The following is a 27,704-nucleotide window of genomic DNA, read 5'->3' as shown; positions in this document are numbered from 1 at the left end:
TTGTACTTTGTTTGGTGCCCCTAAGCATTACCGTAACACAAATAATAATCTGCACTATGGATACGGGAAATCCTTAACACAATCCTGAACTGTAAAGTCACAGATCTGCAAGTGAGAATTCCATTCTATGTAAAAATAAATTTGCTCCCCTAGGAGATCGGAATTACAGGGTATATGATAATACTGTATCACACAGAGAGGTCTCTCTATTTCTGATCCTCAAAAAAAAGTCTGAAGAGTTGTGGAAGCTTCCAAGTAGGAAACTATTTGGAAAGTTAATGTCACCTCTGATTAGAAGCAGATTAGTACCTGGAACGTAAAGCCATTTTCACACCACAAGGGTGAGAAGAACATAACGTGTGATGTGAGCCTAGCAAACTAAGAAATGACAATACACCTTTAGAACGAAGACGACAAGCAAACAGAATGTGAAGTGATTTAAACTTTCTGTGACTTCACAGTAGCCTTACCTCAGGGGTGTAAGCTTGTTTTTCTACTTGATAAAGACACACATGAAACAAAGCATATATACAACCACCATTCATTCCAATGGGATATGAGGGTGCTCAGCACCTTGCAAGATTGCCAAGTTTTTGGGTGTTGTGGGCTCAATGTCATATATGACTAATAAGCCATTTAAGGCTCTGATCTTGCGAGACGCAGAGTAGTCAAGTCAATGGCAATTAAAGGCAGTTAGTATCTCTCAGGATTGGACCCAATGGCACCTATGGATGGACAATGGAGAGAAAGGTACGTAGCCACAGTTTTATTACAGAAAGAAGGGAAGGAAACAGAAAAAGTATATTTGTTTGTTTGTTTTTGGTGACTGAAAGAAGTAACCAAGGTTACATCAGCTGTGTCCACCTGTCAGTATCGATTATCTTCAGTCTTCTATTTGCAGTGTTGTTTTCTCTGTTGTTGAATTCTTAGGAAAAATCATATGCTGGGGCAGGTGACACTGCCTTAAAAACAAGAAGTCAGAGGAATGGAAGTACCCAATTGTTCCTTCAGTTCTTTTTGGTAAGCTAACATATGGGTGTTTGTCATGGGGCGTTATGTCAGTGAGATGACAGTAATTACTGCAGTGGGGGAAAAAGCTGTACCAAAAGAGTCAGTGGAACTTTACCCTACAAAGAAAACCTTTAGTATGCAAGACAGGAGGATGGTTGGGTGCTATTATTAGCAGAGAGACCAGTATTAGCCTCACATCTGTGGTAGTTCTCTGCTCCTACCACAGGCTACCTGTCTGACCTTGGACTTGGGGAGTTGATGCAAAGAGAGACCATTTGTAAAATCAGGGAAAGAGGTCTTCCCTACCTTATAGAGGTATTGTGAGGATAAATATGGACAAGACTTCCAAGAGGGTCAGATACTATGGTAATGGTCAGATAAATTCCTACGATATAATTGAAAGTATGCTCTTGGAAAGTTTCAGTTCAATAGAACCTTAGAGGCTTTAATTGAGACAGAGACAGAGACAGAGAGACTTATTATAGAGACCATACAGACTGGTTCTGGGATCCTGGAAGAACTTAACTACACTGTGTAGAAGACTGACATGCAGGAATTGCCTTGAGATGGAGAAAATCAAGGCCTGATTCAGTGCCCATTGGCACCACTGGAAAAACTCCATTTGATAGGAAGACAATCTGAATCCTTCCTGTGTGTCAAATATCACTTAGGGCACTGACAAGGCCCTGCATTCCCAGTATATCCTGGGCTGCTCTTTGCACATCCTCAGTGTTGTTAATTCCAGTCAGTTGTCCCTCTCCAAATACGGTTTGATGGAGCAATTCTTTCAGTCACCCTTTGTGGGCTCTTCCAATAGCTCAATGGCATGGCTGCCATCGCAGATGCTCTGGCATCTTGATGACAGTAGGATGGCTTGTGTGTTCCAGTGACCCTGTGAGCTAGACCAGTAGGAGTTTTAACATCTGGAAAAGCTACCCAAGCCAGACAGGTCAAAGGACAGGGACTAGACAAAAAACAAAGCAGTTTGCTGATCCTCCCTGACGGAAATTGAGTGATAGGCCAATGACTTATCCTCATAAAAAAGCCAAACTTCAGAAACACATGGCAGTCATTCTGGCAAACAGAACTGGGAAGACTGCTTGCTAGTCAGCCCAGAATACGCAAGAATTTTTAAGTGGCTGCACACAGCTGGAAGGTATTTCTCCCTAGCTGACAGTTCAGCCATGCAGAATAATGAGGGCCCTATGGGTCAATAGTTCCCATCACTTCTCACAAACCAAACGTCAACAAGATTTGGGGATCTCCATCCCGTACAACAGTGATAGAAAACGAAGGCTTCCTGCTCTTCACCAGTCAATAGGGCTAATTAATTCCTCCATTCTCATTAGCAACAAATTAAACCCTCGGTCCATCTCCTCACCCAGAAGGACTGTGCAATAAGAAAAGGTGGGAGTAGGGGCAGGGAACAGATCATTCCTAGGAATTCAGAATGCAGAAGACAGGAGCGTCATTTGCTTTAGACCCATTTGCCTCCCCAGTTTCACAAATGGGTTCACGAACAGGCTTGATGTTGTCCTTATGCTGCAGATTGACGTGCCTCTTAAATAAATCATCCCACTGCCAAGTCAGTGTCCAGGGTGTCCCTCAGCCAGCATGGCTGGGAAGGCTACACAAATGACCCAGAAGAGTACAGGGTAAAGTTGGAAAACATTTCAAGAAAAATCACACAAGTGCTGTTTAAAAATGTAATTTATATGCACAGCTCTGCACTCCACTGCAGGATTTCATATTTATTTAATTTGATGTTTTAAGTGTACTCATCCAATTCTGTGCAGGCTTGAACGAAAACCTAGCCATTTGGAACCAATGTCCATTGTACTGAGCTCTCCCAGTTGCCCCTCTTACCTGCTCATTCCCTCCACCCCTGTAGAAAAAACAGGAGCACTCATGGGTTTTGCAGCATGAATTGAGGGTCAACAAAGACCGGGTTTCCCTAACTGATGCAATAAATGAACCCCACAACTGGGAACACGCACCCCTCCCCCCAGTTGTGGCCCCTGTCCCTTCACAATTGTAATACCATGTTTGCTCATGAACCTCTGAGCATCTGAGCTGCCACGATAGCCCACAAGGACAGCTCATCACCAAGGTAACTAGGACCTCTGTATTTATCATCTGATAAGGTAGGAAGGACGGTCCAGAAGAGAAGGCACTGGAGTGGGACTCAGGAGACTGGAGTTCAATTCCCAGATCAGCCATAGTCTTCCTGTAACATCCTGGCCAAGTCATTTAATCTACCCTGCTCCTCAGTTTCTCATCTGTAAAATGGGGATAATACTCCCCTGCCCCACAGAGATGTTGTGTGGATTAAAATCTGCTGATTGTGAGGCACTCACAATCTATATAATGCTATAGTGAAAAGAGCCACATATGCACCTAGCTAATAGAGGTGACATCTGTTAATTCTATAGGCAAACACATGACATCCAACCTGAAAGGAATCTGTGATCGTTTTAAGAACAACCTCAAACATTACACTGTTGGCACCTGACTGAGATCCAGTCAGTAGCACTGCTGTATTTGCTTGCTAATTCCTATTGTTAAAGAATGCACTTTAACAGCTATATTCCCTATCCAGGCACAGCCTGCCTTTTCAAGGATTATAATGTTGTAAGTGCAAGACTTTTGATGTCACATTTTGCAAGATGGAGATCCTACCTTGAGGGCAATTCCTGGGGTAGAGATACTAAGAAGCCTATCTTATAACGGCCTTTTTAAAAAAAAAAAAAAAAAAAAAAAAAAAAAAAATCACAGATGTTACACAGTATCCACCAGAGGCCTCAAAAATAAAAGTAAAAAAGCAATGCTACCACTTCATCTACAGGAGTATTTGCACCATTCAATCCATTTATACAGCATGGGGATTCCACTTATTCTGCAACTAAAATTCTGATTCATTCCTTGACTATTTCAGGCTTGGACTAGTGCAATATTGTTGGCACCAGACTAACTTCTTCTATCCACACTATGCAGACTATTCGCAGCCTTCCTGCTTGCTTTGTTTTCCACTGCAGTTTCCTTGCTACTCAAACCACTTAGTTATTTATTCTGCTATATTTATTCAGTTATATATTAAACTAAAATTGGATGTTCAAAGTATTGCTGCAATCTTTTCAGAACCTCAGGGTAATGGCACTCTCCTACCTGCTGTGTATTCTCCAACACATTTGTTAAGCATGTGCTATAGTTACTTTCTGATTGTGCCATCTCTCATTTGCACATTCAAAATACATAGCTAGCGTATATTTATCTCCACAACGCTGGAATTTTCCTTTAAAAAGATCCAGAAACATTTTAGACTCATTCCGTTTTAAAATAACTAGAATGGAGGTTAGTTTGTTTTTTTTTGTTTTGTTTTTTTTAAATGAACATTTAACTCTTCGCTGTGTTTCAGCTCATTTTCCATTTTTTAAAGCACTGTGATTATGGCTATCATGTCGTTTTTCAGTAAAATGTCCAACTTCAGTCACAACGAATGAATTCAACAGCCAAAGCACAATACATGTTTCAAGGGTTTTGTGTCATTAACATTGTTTTGCATTTTCCTGTGTTAGGGGAAGTAACTAGATCCATGATTGTCCTGTGGCAAGTGGGAGAGTTTCAAGATAAGGAAGTTGCGATATCCTAATCTGTGAAATCCCCATCCAACTTTCCACCTTATGTATTTAAATTCATTCTAATGAGACAGGCAGAAACCCCCCAAAGAATTAAAGCTCTCTGAGATCTTTCTCTGATGTTTTGCTGAATGCCTGCTTATTATCACACCTCCAGTTACACTGGGGTTTAAAAACTCAGTAGCTCAAGGTTCTCAGTCAAAGTTGTTCAGACATACCCTTGTCCTGAGAGACCTCGTTCAAAGGTGACATAGGAATTTGCCAATGGGTGAGAGAGAAGAATGCCTCTCTCAATCCAGAATGGATGTCTTGGATGCACAGACCAATAGGAACAAGAAGCTTCTGAGGCTCAAAAGCCAGCAGCGCAGTTTTTGCTGGATAAGGTTGTGACAATCTCCAAAGGGAGACCAGGAAAAATAAGCAGTGAAAGCAACTGATTGCATACGACATTCTTGTACCATGAAAAAAATATATATATACACATCAAATAAGATCCCCTATGAAAGCCTGTAATGCTCTAAACTTACTAATCATTATGAGTTACATATACAGGCTTTGTTTATGAATTATTGTATTGTGTATATAGAAAAATGTAGTGCAACTGCAGCTCCGCCTCACAGCAGGGCAGTGAACAGTCAAGCAGGGAAGGGCACTTTCCCCCAATCAGTTTTTTTTACATGAAACCAGCTTTAAGTAATTATCCAGTGTCCAGCCCAGAAAAAAACAATGGTGGCCCATTAACACAGATGGTAAAACACTGAGGGCTTGTCTACTCTTGAAATGCTGCAATGGCATAGTTGTAGCACTTCAGTGTAGGCACTACTTACGCCAACAGGCGGACTTTTCTCCCATCAGCATAGGTAATCCACCTCCCCGAGAGGCAGGAGCTTGGTCGACGGAAGAATTCGTCTGACGAGCTAGCGCTGTCTATAGTGGGAGTCATGTCAGGTTAACTACGCCGTTTGGGGGGAGAGGGGGATGGACTTTTCACACCTGAGTGACGTAGTGAAGCCAATGTAATTTTCTAGTATAGACCAGGCCAAAGACAACTCGAAGTTGAAAAGAACTTTGTGGCTCTCAACTATCCAGTCAGGATGGAGCGTCACCACTCGAATCATGAGTCACCATGGACTAGGGCTTTGTTTACACTAGCACTTATGCAGGCAAAACTTTTGTCAATGTGAAGTATGGAAAAAACCACTCCCTTGAGCAACACAAGTTTTGCCAGCATAAGCATTTGTGTGGACTATGCAGTCGGTGGGAGCCAACATAGCTACTGCCGCTCGTTTCGATGGTTTTATTATGTCGGCAGGAAAGCTCTCTCCCATCTACATAACGCAGCTACACAAGGGCCCTTCAACAGCTTAGCTGCACCAGTATAGCTGGTGCCACTGAAGTTTTAAGTGCAGACTAGCCCTAAGGCTGGGGAAGCGGGGGGAAGGGGGGAGGAAGAGAAGCCTTTTTAAAAGCAGGCATGGAACGGAGGTTTTTTAAACCAGAACTCGGGGGACAGCCACAAGGCAGGAAGCTGTCTGGGAATGCTGGATGCCCCCTAAAGCTAGGGGGTATGCTTAGAAACTGCTTGAAGAGAGACAAGGCGGGTGAGGTAATATCTTTTATTGGACCAATCTCTGCTCGTGAGAGAGGAGCTTTCGAGTTTGACCTGAAGAAGAGCTCTATGTAAGTGCGGAAACTTCTCTCTCACCAACAAAAGCTGGTGAGAGACAAGATATTACCTTACTCACTGTCTGTCTCTAATAAGCTGGGACCAGCAGGGCTACAACAATACTGCATACATAAAGGCAAGAGGTCACGCTTATTAGAAAAGGGATTTTATCTAATATGGAAGTGGAAAACCTGTGGTGGTGTTTTTATATTTGGTTTCTGGGCAAATTGTCTACATTTGCTTTCCTCTTACTATTTCATCTCTGAATGTGTGGTTTTTCTATTAAACAAAGTCTTCCTTTATTTTCATTCCAAGAAGGTCTCTGGTGTGCAAACTTTGTGGTGTGAGCACACTAAAGTGAACTGATAACTGGGGGCTGGAATTGTCTGAGCGTCTGGTAATTAAGACTTCGGGGTGACATACTTGGGAAGACCTGGGACTGGAAAGTAACTAGGCTGGGGAGCATTAGGGTGAGACCTTATGCTTATGGGCAGGCTGCTGGAGTCAGGGAATTGAATCTTAGCTGCACAGTTCAAACACCAATGAAGTTACAGGGCAGATGGTGACAGAACCCCTCATTGATCTGGGTGGACTCCAAAATGCCATGAAGGTCCTCTGAGAGTTTCCAATGTTTCAAATACAACACAGAGATTTGAGGTCACCAGTTCCTTATGGTGAAGGGCCTTCTGCTAATAGTGTCAGGTTAACATTCGATGGGCCCTTTTAGCAGTGGTCTGTGTTCTGCTCTTGGAAACAGGAGTATGAAGAAAAAAAAAAAAAAAGTCCATCAACCCTTTTCTACCTTCAACTATAAATAAAGAAACATCTGTTTTCCTTTGAGAGAAGAAAAAAAAAAAAAAAAAAAAAAACCAATCCCGCCCCCATCCACACACCCACCACCAGACAAACTGGAGAGAGGAAAAGTACTTCTCCATGACACTTGCCTGGTTTCAGTGCACTTATGTTAAGGCAACACATATAACAGAGGTCTTTAGTACAAGTTAGCATCTCCTTGTTTGCTTCCTCCAACCAAACGAGCACCGGAATACTTGTTTTAAAAGCCAGGGCTCATGCTTAGACAATAATAGTCAACTGTCAAGCCATTCTATTTCCATTTCATGAAGAAGGCAAATACTGATATCTGGATTGACTGTTGCAGATGCAATTGGATTAGGTAAGTGATGGCATCACAGCTGGTTTCCAACAGGGTTCAGCGCAGACAACCATTCACCTCTGCTGAGTAGAGACAGGATATGCAAATCTCAGTTTACTCATCAGTTCAAAGATCAATAGGAGTATTTTTCTGGTCTTCTAACTTCAATTATCTTTATAATGTTATCTTAAGAACAGTGACTTACTTTTGAAATTCCTGGCTGTAATGCAGATGTTTCTGGATATTTTTGATAAATGAGCTCAGAATGTTACAATACACAGAGTTTACAGACTTCATACGTTTGGTCAATATCAAGATACATTATCCTGAGAGAGAGGGAGAGAGAGAGAAATATTGACCAAGGCAAACAGGTCATTAGTTGTCTCTCAGTCCAGCAAGTCTGGGTGTTCACCTCTACAGGAGTCACTATATGACGATTGTTTCTGGTGTAGTTCATATTTGTATGATCAGAACACTTCAGACCCAGGCAAAGAGCTAGAAATTCATGCACTTACAAAGGACAAAACCAAGTTTCATTTCATCACATTTAAAATCTCTTGCTATTCTTACAGGAAATAACCTTTAGTGATCTTTCCCACTTTAAAACCAGCAATTGCTTTTAAGATAAAAAGCTCAAGTCTTAAATTCAAGGTGGGTACCGCTGGTTATATTTTAAATATCGCCTCTTAAAGCACAATAGGGATTGCCATTTGAGGACAGTCGCTTTCACATACAGCAATGGCTGCTGAAATGACAGCCATGAGCGAGATCCCTTGTCTTAATGGACTTTTCTCATGGTCAACCCTGAGCTAGCGAGGCCTATTTTTAACTCTTCTGTTAACTTCCATTAATGTTAATAGCAGTTGCACGTATATGCAGAGGAGAAAGGACCCGAAACATTTAGAGCAGAGAAAGCAACATTACTTAGGAACTACCACCAAATAAAAGCACTGAAAAAAATCTCTATTTCAGACAGAGGGGTAGAGGAAATCATAACCTGCATGTCTGACTCTTCTACGACATTTCAGAGATATTGGAGGACCAAAGAAAGAGTTGCCTTGAATACACTGCAAGATTAAGTATGAGAGAACAACGTGTATTTCATGCACAGGATTTTACTACTTTTTACAAAAATCAGTTAAATATACAAGCAAGTAAATAATATTTTGAACAACTTGGACCAATCCCTGTCTGCCTTACTCCCCAAGAAGTCCCAGTAGTTTCAAATATTTAATTGGGGTAACTCACGGAATAAGACAAACGGGATTCAGCCTATACAAAAGAGCTAATTCAGCAAAGGAGACATCAACAGAGGAAAAGGCAATTACCCTTGCCTTGCCTGCATCAACAGCAAGGTTTGAAGCTGGAGCTTCCAGATCTAGAAAGATGAAGCTCTAGTACTTCAGTTGCTAGAGCGAATCCTGCAGGGGGATGCAGTAGTAGACTAATAAAGCTCTTATATAGGCCTACCACTACGGGGGACTGACTCACACCCAGCCCAGGAGTGCTGCACAAGCAGTATTAGAAGGGGGGGCCTGGAGAAAATCAAACAGGATACTAATTTGGATATTTCTAATTATCTGGATAGAGGTTTCCTGGTTTGAGCAAGACAGTAAGGTGCTTTGTGTTTGTTTCGTTTTTTTAACTTGCTGCTACTTCCTTTTATGTACTGAGATGATCTCATTAAACCATTCAGTAAATCATCCTTTCTTCATATCTCGCTAATTTGTCAGACATTTCTATGGACTGTGGTTAAAGAGGTCCACTGGTTTTTATAAAGGGGTGTGGCTCTACTTACAGTGAAGACATTTAAAATTACTACTGATTAATGAGTAACAAAGACCAAGAGGTTGACAGTGAAGTCCCAGAATTGGGTAAAAAAATCCTATCCATTATATTCCACAGGCTACTGAGTGATAAAATGGGGTTGGACGGGTGAGGGGCCAAATGCCCTCAGCATCCACTGATGAAACACAAAAACAACATTAAAGTTTGAAAACGAGGAATGTGTTTACTCTTGTGAATATTATTCTTTTTGAAACACTGTAGATAGCCTAAGGAAGTGTCATTCAAGAAGCTCTAACCCTCCTACCCTTTTCCACGCTGTATATTTGAGAGAGAGCTTTTTAATTTAGAGAGAGAAAAAGACAGAAAGACTTATGAACTTGCAAAGAATTTTCCACATTACTGACAAGCCATCTGAGCTGCCAGTTGTCATCATAGATATTGGGAGTAGCCTATTAAATATGGGAATTGAGGATGTGTTTAACAGATATTTAAAGCCCTAGTTTTGCAGTTCACTGAGCACGAGCAGACCTGCTGTTCTCATGTGATAAGATCCTATGCAGGTGTGACTAGTTCTCATGAAGTTCAAAGGAATTGTTCATGTGAAGATGCACAAATGCTAAGTGGTTGCAGGATCAGGCCCTGCAATGGTAAAAGCTCATTAAACTGAGACTCCTCATTTATTCAGGTTGAGTTACTCTTGATCCAAACCTCTATTTTGCATTCTTGCTGTAATATTTTAGCCAAATACTACCATCAATCTCTTTTGACGCTCTCTAGCCATATTTGACACATGCTCATGTATACAATACATTGCCAAAACACACAAAGTATTTCCCATAGAAATTAACTTAGAACTTTATATCAACATTTAATCTCCATCCATTTCTGCAGTTTTAAAAGGAGTTGCTATCTTTTTCTTTTCAGTGGGCTTTTATTCGTTTCTGAAGCTGGTTTAAAGAGCTACTGAATAGATTTTGCACCGTTTCTTTGACACACTGTAAGCTTCTGCTCTGTGATGATGATAGAAGCCATTAAAAACAGACCCTGAGTTCTCACTTCATTTAATTATTATGTGTTCTTTTTTTTCCCCCCCCCCCCCCCCCTCTCAAGTTGCCACTTCTCTTATGCAACTTCTGATTTATCCCATCTGCAATTAAGGATTAATTAAGAATCACACAAGAACTGTGTTTGTAGATTATGGACTTCATCATTTTGTAAGGCTTTAAAAAAACTGACATGTACAACTGGATGAGACGGTTAAAGTTCTGTGGACCAGACTCCTCCTGCTGCTGCACAAACCCAGAGCACATGGACGGCGCACACAGGAGTTCCTCTGAGGTCCAGGAACCTTTCATCACCATAGTATCGGAGTGCCTTATAACCAGTATCGGATGTTTATCCGCAGAACACCCCTGTGGGGTAGGGAAGTGCTATTCCCATTTGACAGGGTGGCAACTTGCCCAAAGTTACTCAGCAAGACTTTCATGAGGCCAGGAACGGAGTCCAGATCTCGAGTCCTAGCTCAGAAACCTACTCCCTGGACCATCCTTCCTGCCCCTGGTGGTGGAGCAACTGTGGAGTTATTCCACAGGCACTGCTATGGCTGCCTCAGGGTTTGACGGCTGGACCCCGTCCCTGAGAAGCCCCTTCTGAACTGTTCTGCCCTGGTAATGGCCCTCTTGTCTTTTCCCCAGGCCAGCTGTGCCCACCATTCTCCATTCCTGCCTTCGGACTGGTTACCGAGTGTTTTAGCCTGAAAACACCATCACTCCGCATGCCCTCTGGCAGGGAAAGAATCAGTGTCGCTCCACTGAAACCAGCATCAAACAATATCAACGTCTGCCCAATGGTTACACCGATCTATGCGGTCTACATGGAGCACCTGTGCGAGTGGGGATCAGCACTGTGACCTGCATGCCGTTGGTAGCTGGCAGGAGCTGTCTGGATATGCAATGCTGGGTCCTTATCTCCACTTATGAAGTTACAGTACATTAAAAGAAAAGAAGCTTTGAAGAAAAAAAAAAAAAAAAAAAAACCCACAAAAGTAGTTGCTACCATCACTTTTCCCCCTCCACCAGCAGTTGCTGTAGTTGCCCCCGAGATGTTCTATGGCTGAAAAGAAGAAAATACTGCCTGGCTCACTGTGAATGGGAAAGGAAGTGTTTCACCAGACAACGTCTACAGAAAAGCTTGAGGACACCCCCCTCCCCCAACCCAGACTATCATTAGTCACTGGCTCACTTGGCATAACTAACCCTAACCAGAGCCAAAACCTCTGCCCAAGGGATATGTCGCATGCAAAAGCTGGGCAAACTGCTTAGCCAGGCGCTGCCCAGGTAGCGACCCATAATGGGGAGGGAAGAGGAGGAGGGAGAGGGAAAAAGTAGATGGCTTTCAGCCTCCACCTTGTCACATTTGACTCACGACAGATGCCCGGCACCTGTCCCCTACTGGCTGTAGACATGTTCTCTCTACATCTGCCCCCTAAGTCATCAAGAACAAAGGTGGAGAAGAGAGATTGGATAAAAGCAGCTGAGCTGGCTGGAAATCCCACACATCACTGGGGTGGACAAGTGAGTGGGAGCCATGGGTGAGGGGAGAAGTAGAGCAGTTCCCTTAGAAGGGAATGATAAATAGACAGCATCTAGAAGTATTTACATGCTAATAATATAGTCACCCTCTCCTCCCACTTTTCCTTGGTCTTCATTTTATTTCATACTCCATTAGTTTTCCTTCCTTGGGCCTGGCAATGCAGAATTACCCTCAGACTCCTGAGTCAGCAGTGCAGGAGTATTTTTCCAAGGCTTGGATATTTATCCATCTTGTGTGAACCTCTTCTTATTTCATCTTCTCTTTTCCTCACAAGCCTGCTTTCATAAATAATGCCCCTCTGCACACAGACTCCCTTTCCCTCCCACCCGCCCACAGAAGCATGTGCCTGTCCCTCAGAACAACTCCACCTGCTCAGAGCTGACGACAGAGTTCACCTTGCCCCTATGCAGCATTCTCCCACAAGCACTGCACACAGCTGACTGCCTTCAGTGTGGCATGTATGCTACCTGGACAGTTTCCTCACAGCTATATATTGTGTATTAACAGTACTCCATACAAACTACCATGGAGACTTCCACTTAGTCTCCAGGTCTGGGTGTTAAACTCCAAAAGGGTTGCTCCTGGAATGGAATTTCATATTATACTGCTCTTATGTGGTACCATGAGCACAAATTAATAATAAAGCTTCTTTCAGTCCCTTGGCAAGGAAATCCACCACAGTAGCATTTAACTTCAAGGGGTGCTACACAAAAATAAGAAAGCTAGTTAAACGGAAACTAAAAGGAACAGTCACAAGGATGAAATGCCTGCAAACTGCATGGAGACTATTTAAAAACAAAAGGCTCAAATTAAATGTAAACTCCAAATTAAAAACAGTAAGAGAACCAAAAAAAATGCTACCATAGCTAAGGAGCAGAGTAAAAAGTGGTTAAAGCCAAAAAGGCATCCTTTTGAAATTGGAAGTAAAATACAGAGAAGCATAAACTCTGAAAAGTCAAAAGTATAATTAGACAGACCTAAATGAATTTGAAGGGCAACTAGCTAAAGACACAAAAACTAACAGCAACATTTACTTAATTATATCAGAAGCCAGAAGACTGCCAAATATTCAATGGAGTCGCTGGATGGTAGAGGTGCAAAAGTAGTATTCCAGGAAGCCAAGGCCATTGCAGAGGAATTGGTCTTCACTGCAGGTGATGTGGGAGAGATCCCCACACCTGAACCTCAGATTTGTCACCTAAAAAGAACGGTCTGAGACTGAGGTGTCAATAGAAGAGACTTTGGAACAAATTGATAAATTAAACAGTAATAAGTCACTAGGACCATATGATATTCACCCATGAATATTGAAAGAACACAATATGAAATTGCAGAACTACTAACTGTGGTATGTAATTTATTGCTTAAATCAGCCTCTGTACCAGATGACTGGTAAATAGCTTAAGTAACATCAATTTTTTAAAGACTCCAGAGGCAATCTTGGCAATTACGGACCAGTAAACCTACCTTCAGTACCAAGCAAATTGGTTGAAACTATATAAAGAACAAAATTGTCAGACACATAAACACGATATGTTGGGGAAGAGTCAACATGGCTTTTGTAAAGGGAAATAATGCCTCTCCAGTCTAACAGAATTCTTGGAGGGGGTCAACAAACATGTGGACAAGGACGATCCAGTGGATATAGTGTACTCGGACTTTAAGAAAAACTTTCACAAGGTCCCTCACCAAAGGCTCTTAAGTAAAGTAAGGATAAGAGAGAAGATCCTCTCCTGGAACAGTAACTGGTTAAAAGATAGGAAACAAAGGCTAGGAACAAATGGCCAGTTTTCACAATGGAAAGAGTAGTGGGATCTGCTAAATATCTGTATGGGAACTGTGTTGTTCAACATATTCATAAATGATGTGGAAAAAGGGGTGAACAGTGAGGAGGCAAAATTTGCAGATGATACAACAATACTCAAGATAGTCAAGTCCAAAACAGACTGTGGAGCGTTACAAAGGGATCTCATAAAACGGGGTGACTGTGCAACAAAATGATGGATGAAATTCAATGCTGGTAATTGCAAAGTAATACATAATGGAAGAAAAAATAATCCCAACTATACGTATAAAATGATGGGGTCTAAGCTAGCTGTTACCACTCAAGAAAGATTTTGGAGTCATGGTGGATAGTTCTCTGAGAACATCCACTCAATGCGCAGTGGCAGTCAAAACAGCTAACAGAATGTTAGGCACCATTGGGAAAGGCATAGATGGAAAAAAGAAAATATCATAGTGCCATTATATACAAGAACCAGGGTCACCCAATTATATTTATAAGCATCAGGTTTAAAACAAACGTAAGAAAGCACCCATGGGCAGCACATCACTGCTGCCTTCATGGAAGCTGGGGGCAAGGGGAGACATCGGCGCTCAGAATGTGGCCCCACTCCCTCCCCCCAGAGCCCCACCCATTCTCCACTCCTGCTCCACTCCAGGTCCCATCTCTCGAGTATCTTCACCCCCTTCTGCTCGCCACTCTCCAAGGGTGCAGCCCGTGCTGCTGTAGGGTGGTAGCTGTGGCTCCTTCTGCTGCTGGAGGGAGCCCTCTTTGCTCTCCAGGGGCAAGCTGGGCCAATTCCGTCCGCCGCACCATGTGGAGGCCAGGGATGGCTGAGGACCTGCTCAAGGCTGTGGGGCTCCGGTGGGGTGCACAGGCCACTCATGGGATCTGATGCCAACCCTGCGGCACCCTGCCCTGGGGGAGGTACCTGGAGGCCCTACCTGCACCTCCTGGGTTGTGCGTGATGCAGCTGGGGCAGAAAGAGTGGTGTCCTGCCCAGCCCTGGCATCTGTGTTGGATTTAGAGAGCTCCCTGCACCCATGCTCCCAAGAGGCACGAGTAGCAGATGGGGAAGCCTCGGGGGAGCGGGCGAAGCATGGGAGCTTCTGCCAGAGGCTGTTTGGAGAGGCTAAGCCTCTCCGAGCCTATTATACCCACTGCCTATGGAAGTACTTCTTCACACAACACACAGTCTGTGGAACTGTTACCCGGGGTAGTTGAAGGCCAAAGGTATAAATGGATTCAAAAAAGAATTAGATAAGTTCATGGACAGATCCATCAATGGCCATTAGCCAAGATGGTCAGGGATGCAACCCATGTGCTGGGTGTCTCTAAATCTGATTGCTAGAAGCTGGAACTGGATGACAGGGGATGGATGACTTCATAATTGCCCTGTTCTGTTCATTCCCGCTGAAGCACCTGGCAGCGGTCACTGTTAGAAGACAGGATACTGGGCTAGATCGATCATTGGCTGTTAAGCCTCTATTTTCCAATTTTACTACTTTTATCAGAAACAGTGACAAAAAGGGTTCTAATTAGATAACTCTAATCACATAGTACTGCATGTGATTGACGATTGAGAAGTCACTATCTGTTCTCTGTAAAACAAAACAGATTGGCTATTTTCCCTGTAGAAGCAGGAGATTTATCAATAGACAAAACGGTGCAAAAAGCCAATATATAAGGTGTAATTAAAGATCAGGCCTATATATTTTACACTGACATAAATCTAAAATGATTAGTGGGTGGTAAAAGCTTTTATTGGAGAAAAGGTGATATTAGTCACCAAAGAAAAAACTGAATAGTCATGAAAATAGAATTTAGAAAATTGTCACACACAGAACTCCCATAAACTGCAGGACTGATTAAAAACAAAATCCAATAACTCAAGTAAAGAGTTTTCATATCTATGACAGCAGACTAATCCCAATAGCGTTTTATTTGTCTTCCTGAAGCGTTTTCCTTTAATAGGCTGCAATGAATATTCCAAATACATGTTTAGGTTACCAAAACCAAGGGAACATGACAAATATCACAACCTATAATTTTTGTATAGTTTGTAGAGGACAGATCAGAATCGACAGACCGTCCATTTTGACATACAGATTTTTCCTTTATTTGTTTCCATCTACTAACAATTATTTACTTCAAAATCCAATATGGAAAAAAACTTCTGACAATACTTTCCCCATTCATTTGCTGGTCTTCACAAAGTTTAAGAGGAAAAAAAGAGTTCATTTGACATCTGTTACTCAAGTGTATTTTGCTTATTATGATCTCATTTGCAAATGAGACAGCATCTCTTATTACAAGATCAAATTAAAGGAAACTGATGTCTGATGTTTTTGTATATTAATGGATGAATTCTAATCTCAGCTAGCCATCAAGTGTCAGTGAAACTGATAATTTATTACTGAGGGCAGAATTAGCATTATTATCCAGGTTATTATTTGCCTATATAACGGACAGCAGTATTCAAAGTTCTTAGAAACCCAACTTCATCCTTCAGATAAAAACAGTTCTACACAATGTCTTCCTCCAGACTAACATCTAATATTTGAAATACATCACAAGTCCTTTCAAAAAGCCTGGCAAAATTATGGACACAATGGACCTTCAGAAAGAAATAGTTTCTGCAAACAGAACCATAGCTACCAACATCAGTTCCTCAGGGATGGAGGGGTCGAATTTGTCTGCAAATAAAATGGAGGTCTAGAAGCTTCGAAGCCTGCAATAACCAGAGAATTGCACATGCATGTGGGTTTGTACAATGACATTGCATCTTGATTAGTAGTCTCAGAACTGATCCAAGATATCAGGTTTTTCTTAGATCTTTCCTATTAAGCCTAGAGGACAAAAAACAAAAATATCTACTAAATCCTATCTTCTCTGCACCATACATTCCATCAATCTGTCTCACTATCACTGTCATGCAAAACTGTAAGATACATACACGCAAAGCAGTAATTTGAAAGCCCCAAGAGGTTGGGATCTGGACTTCTGGATTCTCACACTTGTGCTGGGAGATTGTTTGAGCAGCATATGATAGGCTAGGGAAAAGAGCAAAGTATGAGTCTGTGGGAGCATGGGCTTCCTGAAGAACTATTTGAGGTAAGAAAGATAGAAGAAGGAAAGCAAGTTGGGGAAGTTTGGGGAGAGCAGGCAGTGGTGGGAAAATTTGTGCAGGTACTGGAAAAAGCTGGCCCGGGAAACGGATATTTGAGTGAGAAGTGAGGAAGGGCTTTTTGACTGAAGTCGGAGTGCAGGGGTTGAAAACCTAGTGTGAGCACAATCTGCAAGAATGTAGAATTGGAAGCATGCACACTTAAAATATACAATACTCATGTGATCCTAAGAAACCCTCAATGTCAACCAGTAAAGAGGGCTACAAGAATATCCTGATCCAGATATACATATTCTGATTATGAAAGAATATCACGTGAGGTCCTAAATGAAAGCCAGGCACATATTAGTCATTAATGTCACTGTGAGATGTACATACAGATACTAAGTAAAAAGTTATGTACGTATACTGAAAACATGTTCCTGTCAAGGCAGAACTAACAAACAGATTTTCTGCCAAAGAAGGTTTATTAACCTGTCTGTGCGACATGTAAATTAAGCATTGTGACCTAGCACAAAGTTAACAGGGACATGTGAAATCAACAGGATAACAAAACCCAGGTAAATAAGCCACGAGGTTATCCTAAATTCGAGTACAAACAATGAACTTTGGGGATACAAGTAGATGACAAGAAAGACACCTCTATCTTGGACCCATTGGGCATTGAAATTATATTCATGAAAACAGGATCTCAACCAACACGCTCGGCTGAAAATGCTGCAACTGACATTTGGGGTGAGATAAAACTTATTTAGACAGAAGGTTAATCTAAGTTTAGTCTCTAGGAGCCATGTAATGCTTCCATTATACTGTAACCCTTCTGTTATGATCCTTACTCAATCAATCTTGAATTATCTTTGATAATAAACTTGATTGTTTATAATGAAAACATATCTCAGTGCTGTGGTATTATTTAAGGAGCTGATCCAGTATTGAATTATTCAAGCTGGTGTGCACACTGTTCCTTTGGGGACAGCAGACCTGCTATTACTGTGAGTATTCAGTGGTTAAGAGGCTAATCACTACAGGGGAATGATTCAAAAGGGCTCGGCAATGGGTGCACCTATTAACCTACAAGGTAAAGGGATGGCTGGTATAGCCCTGTGTAGAGTGCTTGGGTGGCTGACAGACTGGAGGTGTCAGGGAGCTGACACCCAGTTAAGCAACAGCAAGTCTCTCTTTTGCTGGGAGGCAAGAGGGTAACAAGGGGACTCGGTCCTGAACATCAAAGAACCATCACAACTCTTCAGTGCCATTCTGTGAAGAGCAAGTGGGGGTGTGCAGTGGCTTCCAGAGCAGAGCATGAGCTGATATGCAATCGTGCTGGTGCGTGTGGAAGGCAAGTGTCAGGATGGGTCAGTCAAGCTCCTGAATTTTCAGGAGAGTCAGTACAAAAAAACAACCTCAAAAAACAAAAACAAAATAAATCGCAAAGCTTGAGAAATAAAAGTCATTTTTGTTTCATGTCCCTGAAGTGGAAGTAGCAGCAAAAAACTCACCCAACAGTCATTTTAAAGAGGTAGTTTGGTGGTTGGCAGCATCCCAGTCACATTTCACTCCAATACAGTAGGAGTCAACTCACCTGAGTAAGCCCAGTAAGGATCCCCCGAGGCCTTACGCCGCCGTATTTGCACAGAACTACCATGTCTGTTTTCATGCAGCGAGCCGACGTACCCTTCAGTCAGAGCTGAGAAGAGAAGAAGCAGCAATTAGGAAAATTATGTTCACTCTAGAAATTAAATCTCTGAAAACATTATTTGTCAAGCAGAGACAAGGGGTGTGGTGCTGTTCACAAAACAGAGAGGCTCCTTACCCTGAAGGGTTCACAATCAAAAGAGACAAAAGACAGCACCTACTGGGAAACCCTGACAATTGAGTTCTCTTTGGAATATATTTTATTGCTTCTTCTGAAGTAATCTTTCCTTGGTGTGGGGAGCAGAACGGAAGAGGGTGCAAAGTGGAGAGAAGGAAGTGGTGGGATGTTCAGGCTGACATTGCTATTGGAGGGAAGGGGCTTACACTTTGGGGCAGGGACTGTCTTTTTGTTCTGTCTTTATACAGCGCCTCGCACAATATGGTCCTGGTCCATGACCGGGGCTCTTAGGTGCTACACTACTAGAAATAATAAGTAAGGCGACACAATGTTGGCCTGGACAGTGTGTGTACAGAGCCCTGAATCAGGCACACTCTCTCTGAAGAGACAAGAGTGTGCATACTGCAAAGAACTCTCACCTCAGACCTGACAAACTCACTACCCCAAACACATCTTATAGAATATTTATCCATAAAAAGTCACATGTAAGGGTATCAACAGAAAGCTCTTAACTTGCAAGGGCTGTGAATCTTGATGAGGTGTATGTACAGGTAATATTTAAGGAACAAAGCATTTTCATTAAAAGTATGCTGTAGGGAGTTGGAATAAAAATGAGTCAAGGAGGACAGTATGTCTCAGTGACGCCCCATTCAAAAAGGAGGATATTGTCACCCCCTCCCTGGTCAGCTGGTGCTGCAATGCAAGGCTCAGTTGCTTAGCTTTGTTCAATCCCAAGATGTTCAAATGAAAACCATCAGACAACAGCAAGCCATCAAAATCTCTTGAAGGTAAAAAGGGACCCAGGTTCGCTCTGTCTGTGAACAGAAACAAAAAACTGTTTCAGTGTAACAGAGGAGGGAGAAAGATTCTGGAGCCACTCCCTGAGAAGACATTTTGGAAGTGGAGATGCTCTCATGAAAAATTGAATCCTGGTTCCTAGGAAGCCAGCCAGCTCTGCAACAGACTGAACTTTGGCCGGGGGGTGGGAGGGGGTCCTGCCTGCCTATTTTATTAGCTTGGGAAAGTGAACCGTCAGTAAGTGTAGACCCAGACTTGCATTTTATGATTTTGGCTTGTACTGTAACCATTTGCTTCCAACTCATTTCTAGTTAAAGCTTTGCCCTTTCTTAAAATAAAACATAAGCAGATATATTTAAGTGTTGACAAGCGCTGTGCGTCATACAGAAGTGGAGGTTTAAAGTAGTTCGGGTTTAAAGTAGGTTCGGGTACACCTATTATTCACCTGTCAGGTGAAGACAGGGCAGGACTCCCTTTAACTGCAGGCAGGCAGGGAAACAAGGTGACCCACGGCCCCTGGGTGCCCTGAGAACTGTCACAGATCCTGCTATTTCCTAAGAAAAAAACTAGAATAACTAAACAGTTGGGGCCACTTTCTCATCTGGTGTACATCTGCATAGCTCCTGTGAGTGCAATGGGGCTATCCTGATGTACACCAGCAGCATGTCTAGCCCATGACATACAGCCTGTCGATAGACTATCTAGCCACACACACCCAGGGTGCTTTATTATTCATACAGAAAACAATAACTGCTACCGGAAAAACAGTGAGGAGCCAGATTCTTGAGAAAAATACATGCCAGAGTCCAACGTATTCTATACGCTTTTGATACCACGTTGTACGGGGTTCCACTACAGCAAAAACCGCATTTAAAAATCCCCAAACAGGCAGCCCTCCTGCAGCACAGAAGTACCCTCTCTACCACTATGCAAAGGTCTTTGACTAGGTGGAGATTAATTGGCCTCAAGAACTTCATTGATGGGAAGTCACACTACAGAAGCTCATGCCATCCAATCCAGCAAGGAGGACATAGACACGGCCATCCAGCTCAGGAGAAGGGAAACCACCTTGCGTACAACCCCAAAACCACTAGGCAGCAAGATGATCATTGAAAAGCAGCCACCAACCTGGTTTGCTTTCATAAAGTAAAGAACTTGAACCCACCAACCAAAACACAAGAGGGAATACTCACTACATTGGGCGACAGAGTAATTTCATGCTTTTTCCTCCCCCACCACATCCCCACTGTTAACATCTGCTTTTTTTCTTTTAAAGAAAATGCTCAGCTTTCAGAAGAGAGCAACTTTATACATGCAGATTGTGTGTATTGCTTCTGTACATCTGCCTGAGTCAAATCTTAGCTGTATGAGCTCAGAGGAGTCAGAACGCCAGTCTGAAATAGAATGCAGCTCTTTCACAAGACACCACAGCTGCAAGCCTATGTCTTATAATAAACGCAAACAAAAAATAAAACCTGCTTTTAAACCCAAAGCGAACTGTCTAGACAGCATTTGAAGAAAAGATGAGCATAGTCTGACTCAACAGCAATTTAACTCTGAATCTTCTCAGTTCAGTTATTTAATCAACAAGGTACTAATGAAATCATTCCAAACACTTGCACTTTACTGAACTGTCCAGTAACTGAGGTTGCTGCTTGTAGTAGCCATACCATAAGTGTTGTATGCCCGTCACTTTTCAAGCCAAGCATAGCAAGGTAACAAGCCTGCATGGAACACCAAGTATTGGCAGTTCAGTTCAATTCATCCCATTGAAATAACGCTTGAATAATACCGGCTTAGTACGAAGGTACCTTTGAGCTTGCTGCACTTCAGTAACAGATGTATTAAGCTACTTCAGCCACAAAGCGGTGCCAAGAGCTTCATTCTATAGCAGGGCCGCTTGATTTCTGCAGCACGACCATGCTAAGTTTTGTGGCAAACAGGACGTTCTGTGGCAGCATGAATGGCAGAAAAGAACTTCCACAAAACATACAGTAGGGTTTCCCCCCCTCGATCTGAACAATATTGACAGATGGTGTTATTTCATCAGAAACCCTGGTTTTGAGTATTTTTCCTGACATTTCAGGCAGCTGCCAAATTCCTTGTTCAACTTGCAGGATTCAACCATGAAAGCTTTAACTTGAAGAAATAAAAAAATCAGGGGCCATGCTGCAGGATTTGGGTTCAATATGCCATATCCCTTCCTCCTGTCTGTTCGGAGTCTACTTCCTCTCCTCCTTGTTGCTGACAAGAGAGCAGTGGATATCAATGGGTAGGAGAAGTTGCATGGGAGCCAAAAGAGGGATATGGACCTCCATAGGGAGAGATGTGACAAAGCATCTGGCGGACACATAGGCGACTGGAGACAGTGGGAGGCAGAGAACATGGTGGTTCAGAATGACTGCAGGAAGTTGTGACTTGAAACCATGTGTCCTGGGACTTGTGCATTGCAAACAGTTATAACTCCAAGTGGTGGGGGAGCATTAGACGGCCATAACTTCATTGAGCATGCACTAGATACAGAAGGGCTATGACAGCAGACAAGATGGCAGCCAAACTTCCAGAGAAATCTGGATTTCTTCACCCAGAAAGAGGATTCTAGACAGCCACTTCCCACCAGAGGAAAAGCTTTGCTACTAATTCCAGTCACCAGACCAGGGTATGCCCGAGTGGCAAAACAGGTAAAAGACTGCGTCTAAACAATTTATAGATTCTAGAGGGAAACACTGCAAGTCAGCACACAAAATTTAAAATCAATTGAAGAACTCTTTGTACTCTGAGCCTGAGCAGTCAAAGAACGGCAGCGTGGCAATTCTGCAGTATGGCTATGAATCATGCTATTGATTTTCAGTATCTTCTGTGCAGAAAATTAAATTATGCAAATCTAGGCCTTTACAAATCTCTTACTTGAATGTGAAATTGAACATTTGCTTAAGTCAGCATCTTATTTATGCAATTAAAAATTTGACATCCTTATGAAAATATGCAGTTTTAGTCTTCTACATAGATTTATAATTATAATTAGAGTCTGTCTATATTTTTAATAGGTGAGCAGCCATGTTATGCAACTATATAATTCCACTGAAAAGTTCTGGCAAAATAAACCAAGATGGTAGCTCAAGTCTTTGTCCATGGAACTGCAGGATGGAATTTGATTGAGTTACACTCCGAAATATATTTTGTATGATACAAAAACAACAACAACACTCTTGAAATGCAATGTGCTAAATATCTCATGTCTACTGAGTGGCAATTCAATAGTTATGTAAACACCACTCTTCTATAGAATAGCTGGTCATTTAATGTACTGAGCTTTGGGAATTTTCAGATGATTGACACAGTTAAGTGCAAGAGATAAAGCCACACAAATGGAGGAGTTCTGAAAGAAGGAAAGTTGCTTCTGAGCTTAAGGCTTTTTAGTAGAACTCAGAAAGTTTGAGTTCAATTCCTGAGTCTGCTACAAACTTCCCATGGGTAAGTCTGTTCTGAAATAAAAACAGCCATAGTGAGTTGAGGGAATGCCTACACTGCAATTAAAAACCCATGGCTGGCCTGTGCCAGCCGACTCAGCCTTGTGGGGCTAGGGCTAAGGGCTGTTTAATCATGGCATAGACGTTGGAGCTGCCGAGGGGGGAGGGTCCCCGCAGCTGGAGCCAAAACTTCCACGCCACAATTCAGCAGCCCCTTAGCTCGAGTCAGTTGGCACAGGCCAACAGTGGGTTTTTAACTGCAGCACAGACATACCCCAGAGCCCAGATAAACTGACATGGGCTTGCAGAGCTCACACGAGGACTAAAACTAGCAGTGTAAACATTCCCACTTGGGCCCAAACCCGGCAAGGGGGGTGGGTCTCAGAGCCAGTGCAGGAACGTCTACGCTGCTATTTTTTAGTCCTGTAGCATACGCCCAAATCCGTTGACTGGGCGTTTGCTGCAGGTCTTTTCTTGCCGTGTAGCTATGCATGTCATTTAAATCTCACGATGCCGCCATTCTCCAGCATCAAATGGAGTTAGTTATCCTTCCTCACCTCACAGAGATGTTGTGAGGATATATTCGTTCCTGTTGGTGGGGCACTCCCGTATCATGGTTATGTGATCAGTTTTAGTACCTACCCAATCAGATAGATGGTCTGGTCAAATGGATGGAGATTAGCTCTTGCACATCCCAGAAGAGGAAAACTAAAGATTAATGGCGCTAAGTTATTAACACGAATCACTGCAGTTTTCCATTATTCCTTTACAGGTGCAAGATGGTGAACTCATGGGCTCTGAGGCTCAATCCGTTCAGCAGCAGAGAGCACCTCTTTTGTTTCCTATTGTCCTCGATAAGAAACTGGATCCTGCAGTGCAGCTGGGAGTAAGAGGTCAACACAAAGGGGACTTGGGAAGCAAGGAGTGGCTGAGATTGCAGCAGAGTGCATGGGGGGGCAGGTAGAGGCCACCACCACAACAGCTGCCCTGGGAGGGAAACCACAAGAGGAAAGTAGGGGGGATCAATGTATATGGAAGGGGAGAGAGAGAGTGATACAAGGAGACATACAGCAAATGTCCAATCCCAGAGGATGCTGGGTATTCAGAAGGTTGTAGGTACACCGTGCCAGTGCTGAAGGTAGAGATGTATACCTTTATTCATACCAGCATGTGGGGTCTGAGAATTGTAAACACACATTTAAAATACATTGGGCCCAATTTGGCTCTCAGATGCACCAATGTAAAATTAAATCCAGAGTTACTCCACTGACTGCTGCTGTACTATTGGTACCTATCAGCCAGAAGAGCTGCAATCAAGGGAGTTGCATAGGCTCCTATCGGAACTACTTTCTGTAACAAGGTAAAGATCCCTACAGAAATCGTGATAAAAAAATCTCATACCTAATTCCCTCTAATTTTAATCAGCACAATCTCAAATCCTAAAGTGACTCTCAGTCTATGTCGTACTTCCACAGCCAGCAAAAGCAATGAAATTTCATGCTGTTTATTTAATATTCTGATCAGCTTTCCATTTGTTCTGTCTCAGTATATTAAGTTTTCAACAAAATGGATTTGATAAGTGCCCTCAAAGGCACAATAAGGTAATTCCTTCCTGAATACTCTAGTGATATACAGAGTTCACATGAAAACACAGAATTTTATCCCCTATCTACCTTATATATAAAACTATTATAATATTTGGAGAGATTATACTCTGGACATTAGTGTTCAAATGATATCAAACAGTCATCCGTGTAAAGAAAAAAAACCCTTTAAGGCGGATATTTCATCATTAATGATTTCATCATTCATACATTGTGTTAGATTAACTCAAACTGCATTATGGGGTAAACGCTGATCATTTTAGGCCTTGTCTGCATTACTAGAGATGCACTGGTATGACTAAATCAATTTGAAATTGTTCTGATTAAACTGGTGCAAACCCCACACCATAGGCACACAAAACCATTTACCTTCATTCAGTAATTTACCCACAAACTGATTTAAGCAAGCGTTAAATTGGTTGGTGTGTCTACATTAGGGACTTGCATTACTTTAAATCTGTTTAGTTAAACCAGTGCTACTTCTGTAATGTGGACAAGCCCTTAGAGACTATTTGAGAAAGTGAGGGTATCAGAACTTGGCCCTCCATTATCATGTGACTTCTTTAAGAGCACAGTGAAAAGTCTCGTTAGTGTTTAACCTATAAAGGGAGTTTGTTATCCAGTCGGTTAGTAATAAATCCTGTGTTTAACTCAGGCTGCAGAAAGGGGGTGGGGCTGCGTTTTGGGTGTTTTGTATGTTGTGTTCCAAAAAGGTATTTTATTCAAAACTAGATAGTTTTTCAGCTAGAGAGAGATTCACCAATTTTAGAAAGTAAAGAGCATGCACATCTCTTCGTGTAGACCAGGCTTAAGAGAGCTATGAACCAAGACAGTTAACTATTTGTAAAGCAAGCCTCATTACAAAACCCACATCTTAAATTAGGTACATTACCTGTTTTTAATCAAACACTACTAAAGAGAAAGGTAACATGTAGACATCACCAGACTTAGCTTTTCCACATTTTCAACTGCAACAGCTTTTAGTATTCCAGATGATATCTTAAAATAAACACCGCACAATAGGCCAGAAGTGGAGGGAAACATTTAAAAAAAAACAAAAAAACCCAAAAACGAACAATTGAGAGAAAACAGATTTATAATGGTTAACAGTATATTTGTGCAATTAAAATAAAAAAATGACTCAATCCATCTCTAGTCCCTCTCACAGGAAACTGCCTCAACAGAACTAGGCCATTTGCCTCAAATATTTTATCAGCCTCTGACAGCAAATAAATCTACAAAACATTTCAGGTACAACTAGTCCATTTTAATACTGTATTGCTTTTAAATAGATTTCTCAACCACCAAGCCCCACGTTTTGTCCAGATGATTTTATAGCTTGCCAAAAAAAAAAAAAAAAAAAAAAAAAAAAAAAAAAAAAAAAAAAAAAAAAATATAAAAGTCAAACGACATATGGAGGTCAGACGGTACCAACAAATTATATTCAAAGACTTTTTCCTTTGATTATACTAGTGACTTTCCTCCATTCTCAGATAAAAGACCATCTATTCACCAATGGACGAGCGGGTAATTTTCATGGATAGCTCCCATTAATGAACAATGGAGTTATGCTCAAAGCTCTTGTAACTAAGGGACAAAAGGCACCCCTGAGCCGTGATTCTGCAGAGTGACACAGACCCCACTGCCCATATGAGAGTCACCCCAGCAGACCCCCTTATGGTGAATATATCTACAGGTCTGTTCATGTAAATGGCATGGGACCGTTAGCTCCATTCATTCTTTCTGCTGCTTTTGTACCTGATATAGGATGTGGCTGAAGTGCAGAGGCTGAAAACAAGAACATAAATGCAAAGCACAGCAGGCCTTACAGGAACAAACCAGTAGATTGCAATTTGAAGATGAAAAATAGTTCAGGGAACACAGTGTCACATTGTGGGAAAATAAATTAACCAGTGGAATTAAAACTCCCTTTACCAAGCAAGAGGAATGCAGCAGCTAACCCTTTGCAACCCGGTGAGTTAGAAGCCACTGAATTAGCTCTAATGCATTTTCCATTATCCCAATGTACCAGGAAAACACAACTCCCATAAGCACCAGGGGCTGCTGTAAATAAAGCATTGAAAAAAATCTAGTGTCACAGCACAAAAGCTTTCAGGTACATTGTGACAGGATGTAGCGCCCTTTGAAAATTGACAGAAGTCCCTCACTGCAGGGCAGCGACACACCCAACCTTACACAAAGGGCAAGGATAAGTCTCCACTGTCAGCAAGCATGGTCTTAGGGTGTGTAAGGGCAGCTAGCCACTGCAAGGGACACTAGATCAGCTCTCAAAGAATTGGAAAGAATGAATCCAAATCCCCATGATCATTGCCAGGTTTTATGGACCCCTCTCCAAGCCTCTCTGGGTCTGAGGGAAGGCAGCAGAGCCTCATTAGCAAGTCAGCCAGGCAGCCTCAAGTTATACTAATGACCCCATTAAGGGGACTTAAAAAAACCCTGAGCCTGGGGAGGTCAGGAAGAGAGAGAGGCTGCCAGTTTTGTCCAGGGAAGCTGCTGCATGATTACAAAGAGTTTGGTTTTGTATTTTGCATTTACAACTCAGTTGGCATCAGCTGTGTGAGATGCAGCATTGCTGGTAATTTTGGACTGCTGATCCAAATCATCAGATAATTGGAATCGCCTGCAGATCTAGCAGTAGACATAAGCAAAGCTGGCCAGATACCAACAGTGCCAAAAAACAATTCATTGTCAGGCCTTTTTTCAATGATAAAAGAAAAATAAATTGGCTGCCTCAGGAGCCCCACAGCCACCCTCCCCACAAGAGGATTCTGCACTGGGGCCTGGCTTCTGCCAGTGGGCTTGCTTCATGACCTTAGATCATCCTTAGTCACCAGAAGCTTCAGACAAAGCCAAAACCCTAAGGAGAGCTATGTTTTACTCAAACCCAGAGCCAACATCTACCCCACCGTGCTGCCCCTGCTGCTTCCTCGTGTGTGTTTAACACACCATCTTTAAGCGAAGGATGTCAAATATAAGTAGGTATTTTGGGTGCCTAACTTGAGATACCTCAAAGAGGTCTAGTTCCAGAGGGCAAGTGCGCAGCCCTTCCTGAAAATCAGGCCCCTTTAAGAGCTCTCAGGCTGGGCATTCAGACAAAAAATGGAATTATTGGAAATCACAACGAACTTTGAAAGTTTTTGGCCTGTGTGTTCGGCACAGCTTTTTTTGGTTTGTTTTTTTACTTTTGTTAACTGTCACTATCTGCGTTTCCCAAAGGGAGTAATCCTCACAGCTGCCCATCTC

General features: G+C 42.3%; 1 protein-coding gene across 3 annotated transcripts in view; it reads right to left on the bottom strand.

The window, feature by feature from the left end:
* PTPRG (protein tyrosine phosphatase receptor type G) overlaps positions 1 to 27,704 on the bottom strand; it is a 532,225-nt gene that overhangs the window by 393,700 nt on the left and 110,821 nt on the right. For all 3 annotated transcript variants that reach the window (XM_067541509.1, XM_067541517.1, XM_067541525.1), the window contains exon 2: positions 18,338 to 18,442. In XM_067541509.1, the coding sequence (XP_067397610.1) occupies positions 18,338 to 18,442 (105 nt within the window). The remainder of the gene's footprint in view (positions 1 to 18,337; positions 18,443 to 27,704) is intronic.

The sequence above is a fragment of the Emydura macquarii genome, unplaced genomic scaffold (genome assembly GCF_026122565.2).
Source record: "Emydura macquarii macquarii isolate MOO-44397 ecotype Brisbane River unplaced genomic scaffold, CSIRO-AGI_Emac_v2 contig_71, whole genome shotgun sequence".
In the NCBI taxonomy this organism is placed as follows: Eukaryota; Metazoa; Chordata; order Testudines; family Chelidae; genus Emydura; species Emydura macquarii.
Note: the sequence above shows the minus strand (reverse complement) of the source record. Positions and strands in the feature narration are given on the sequence as shown.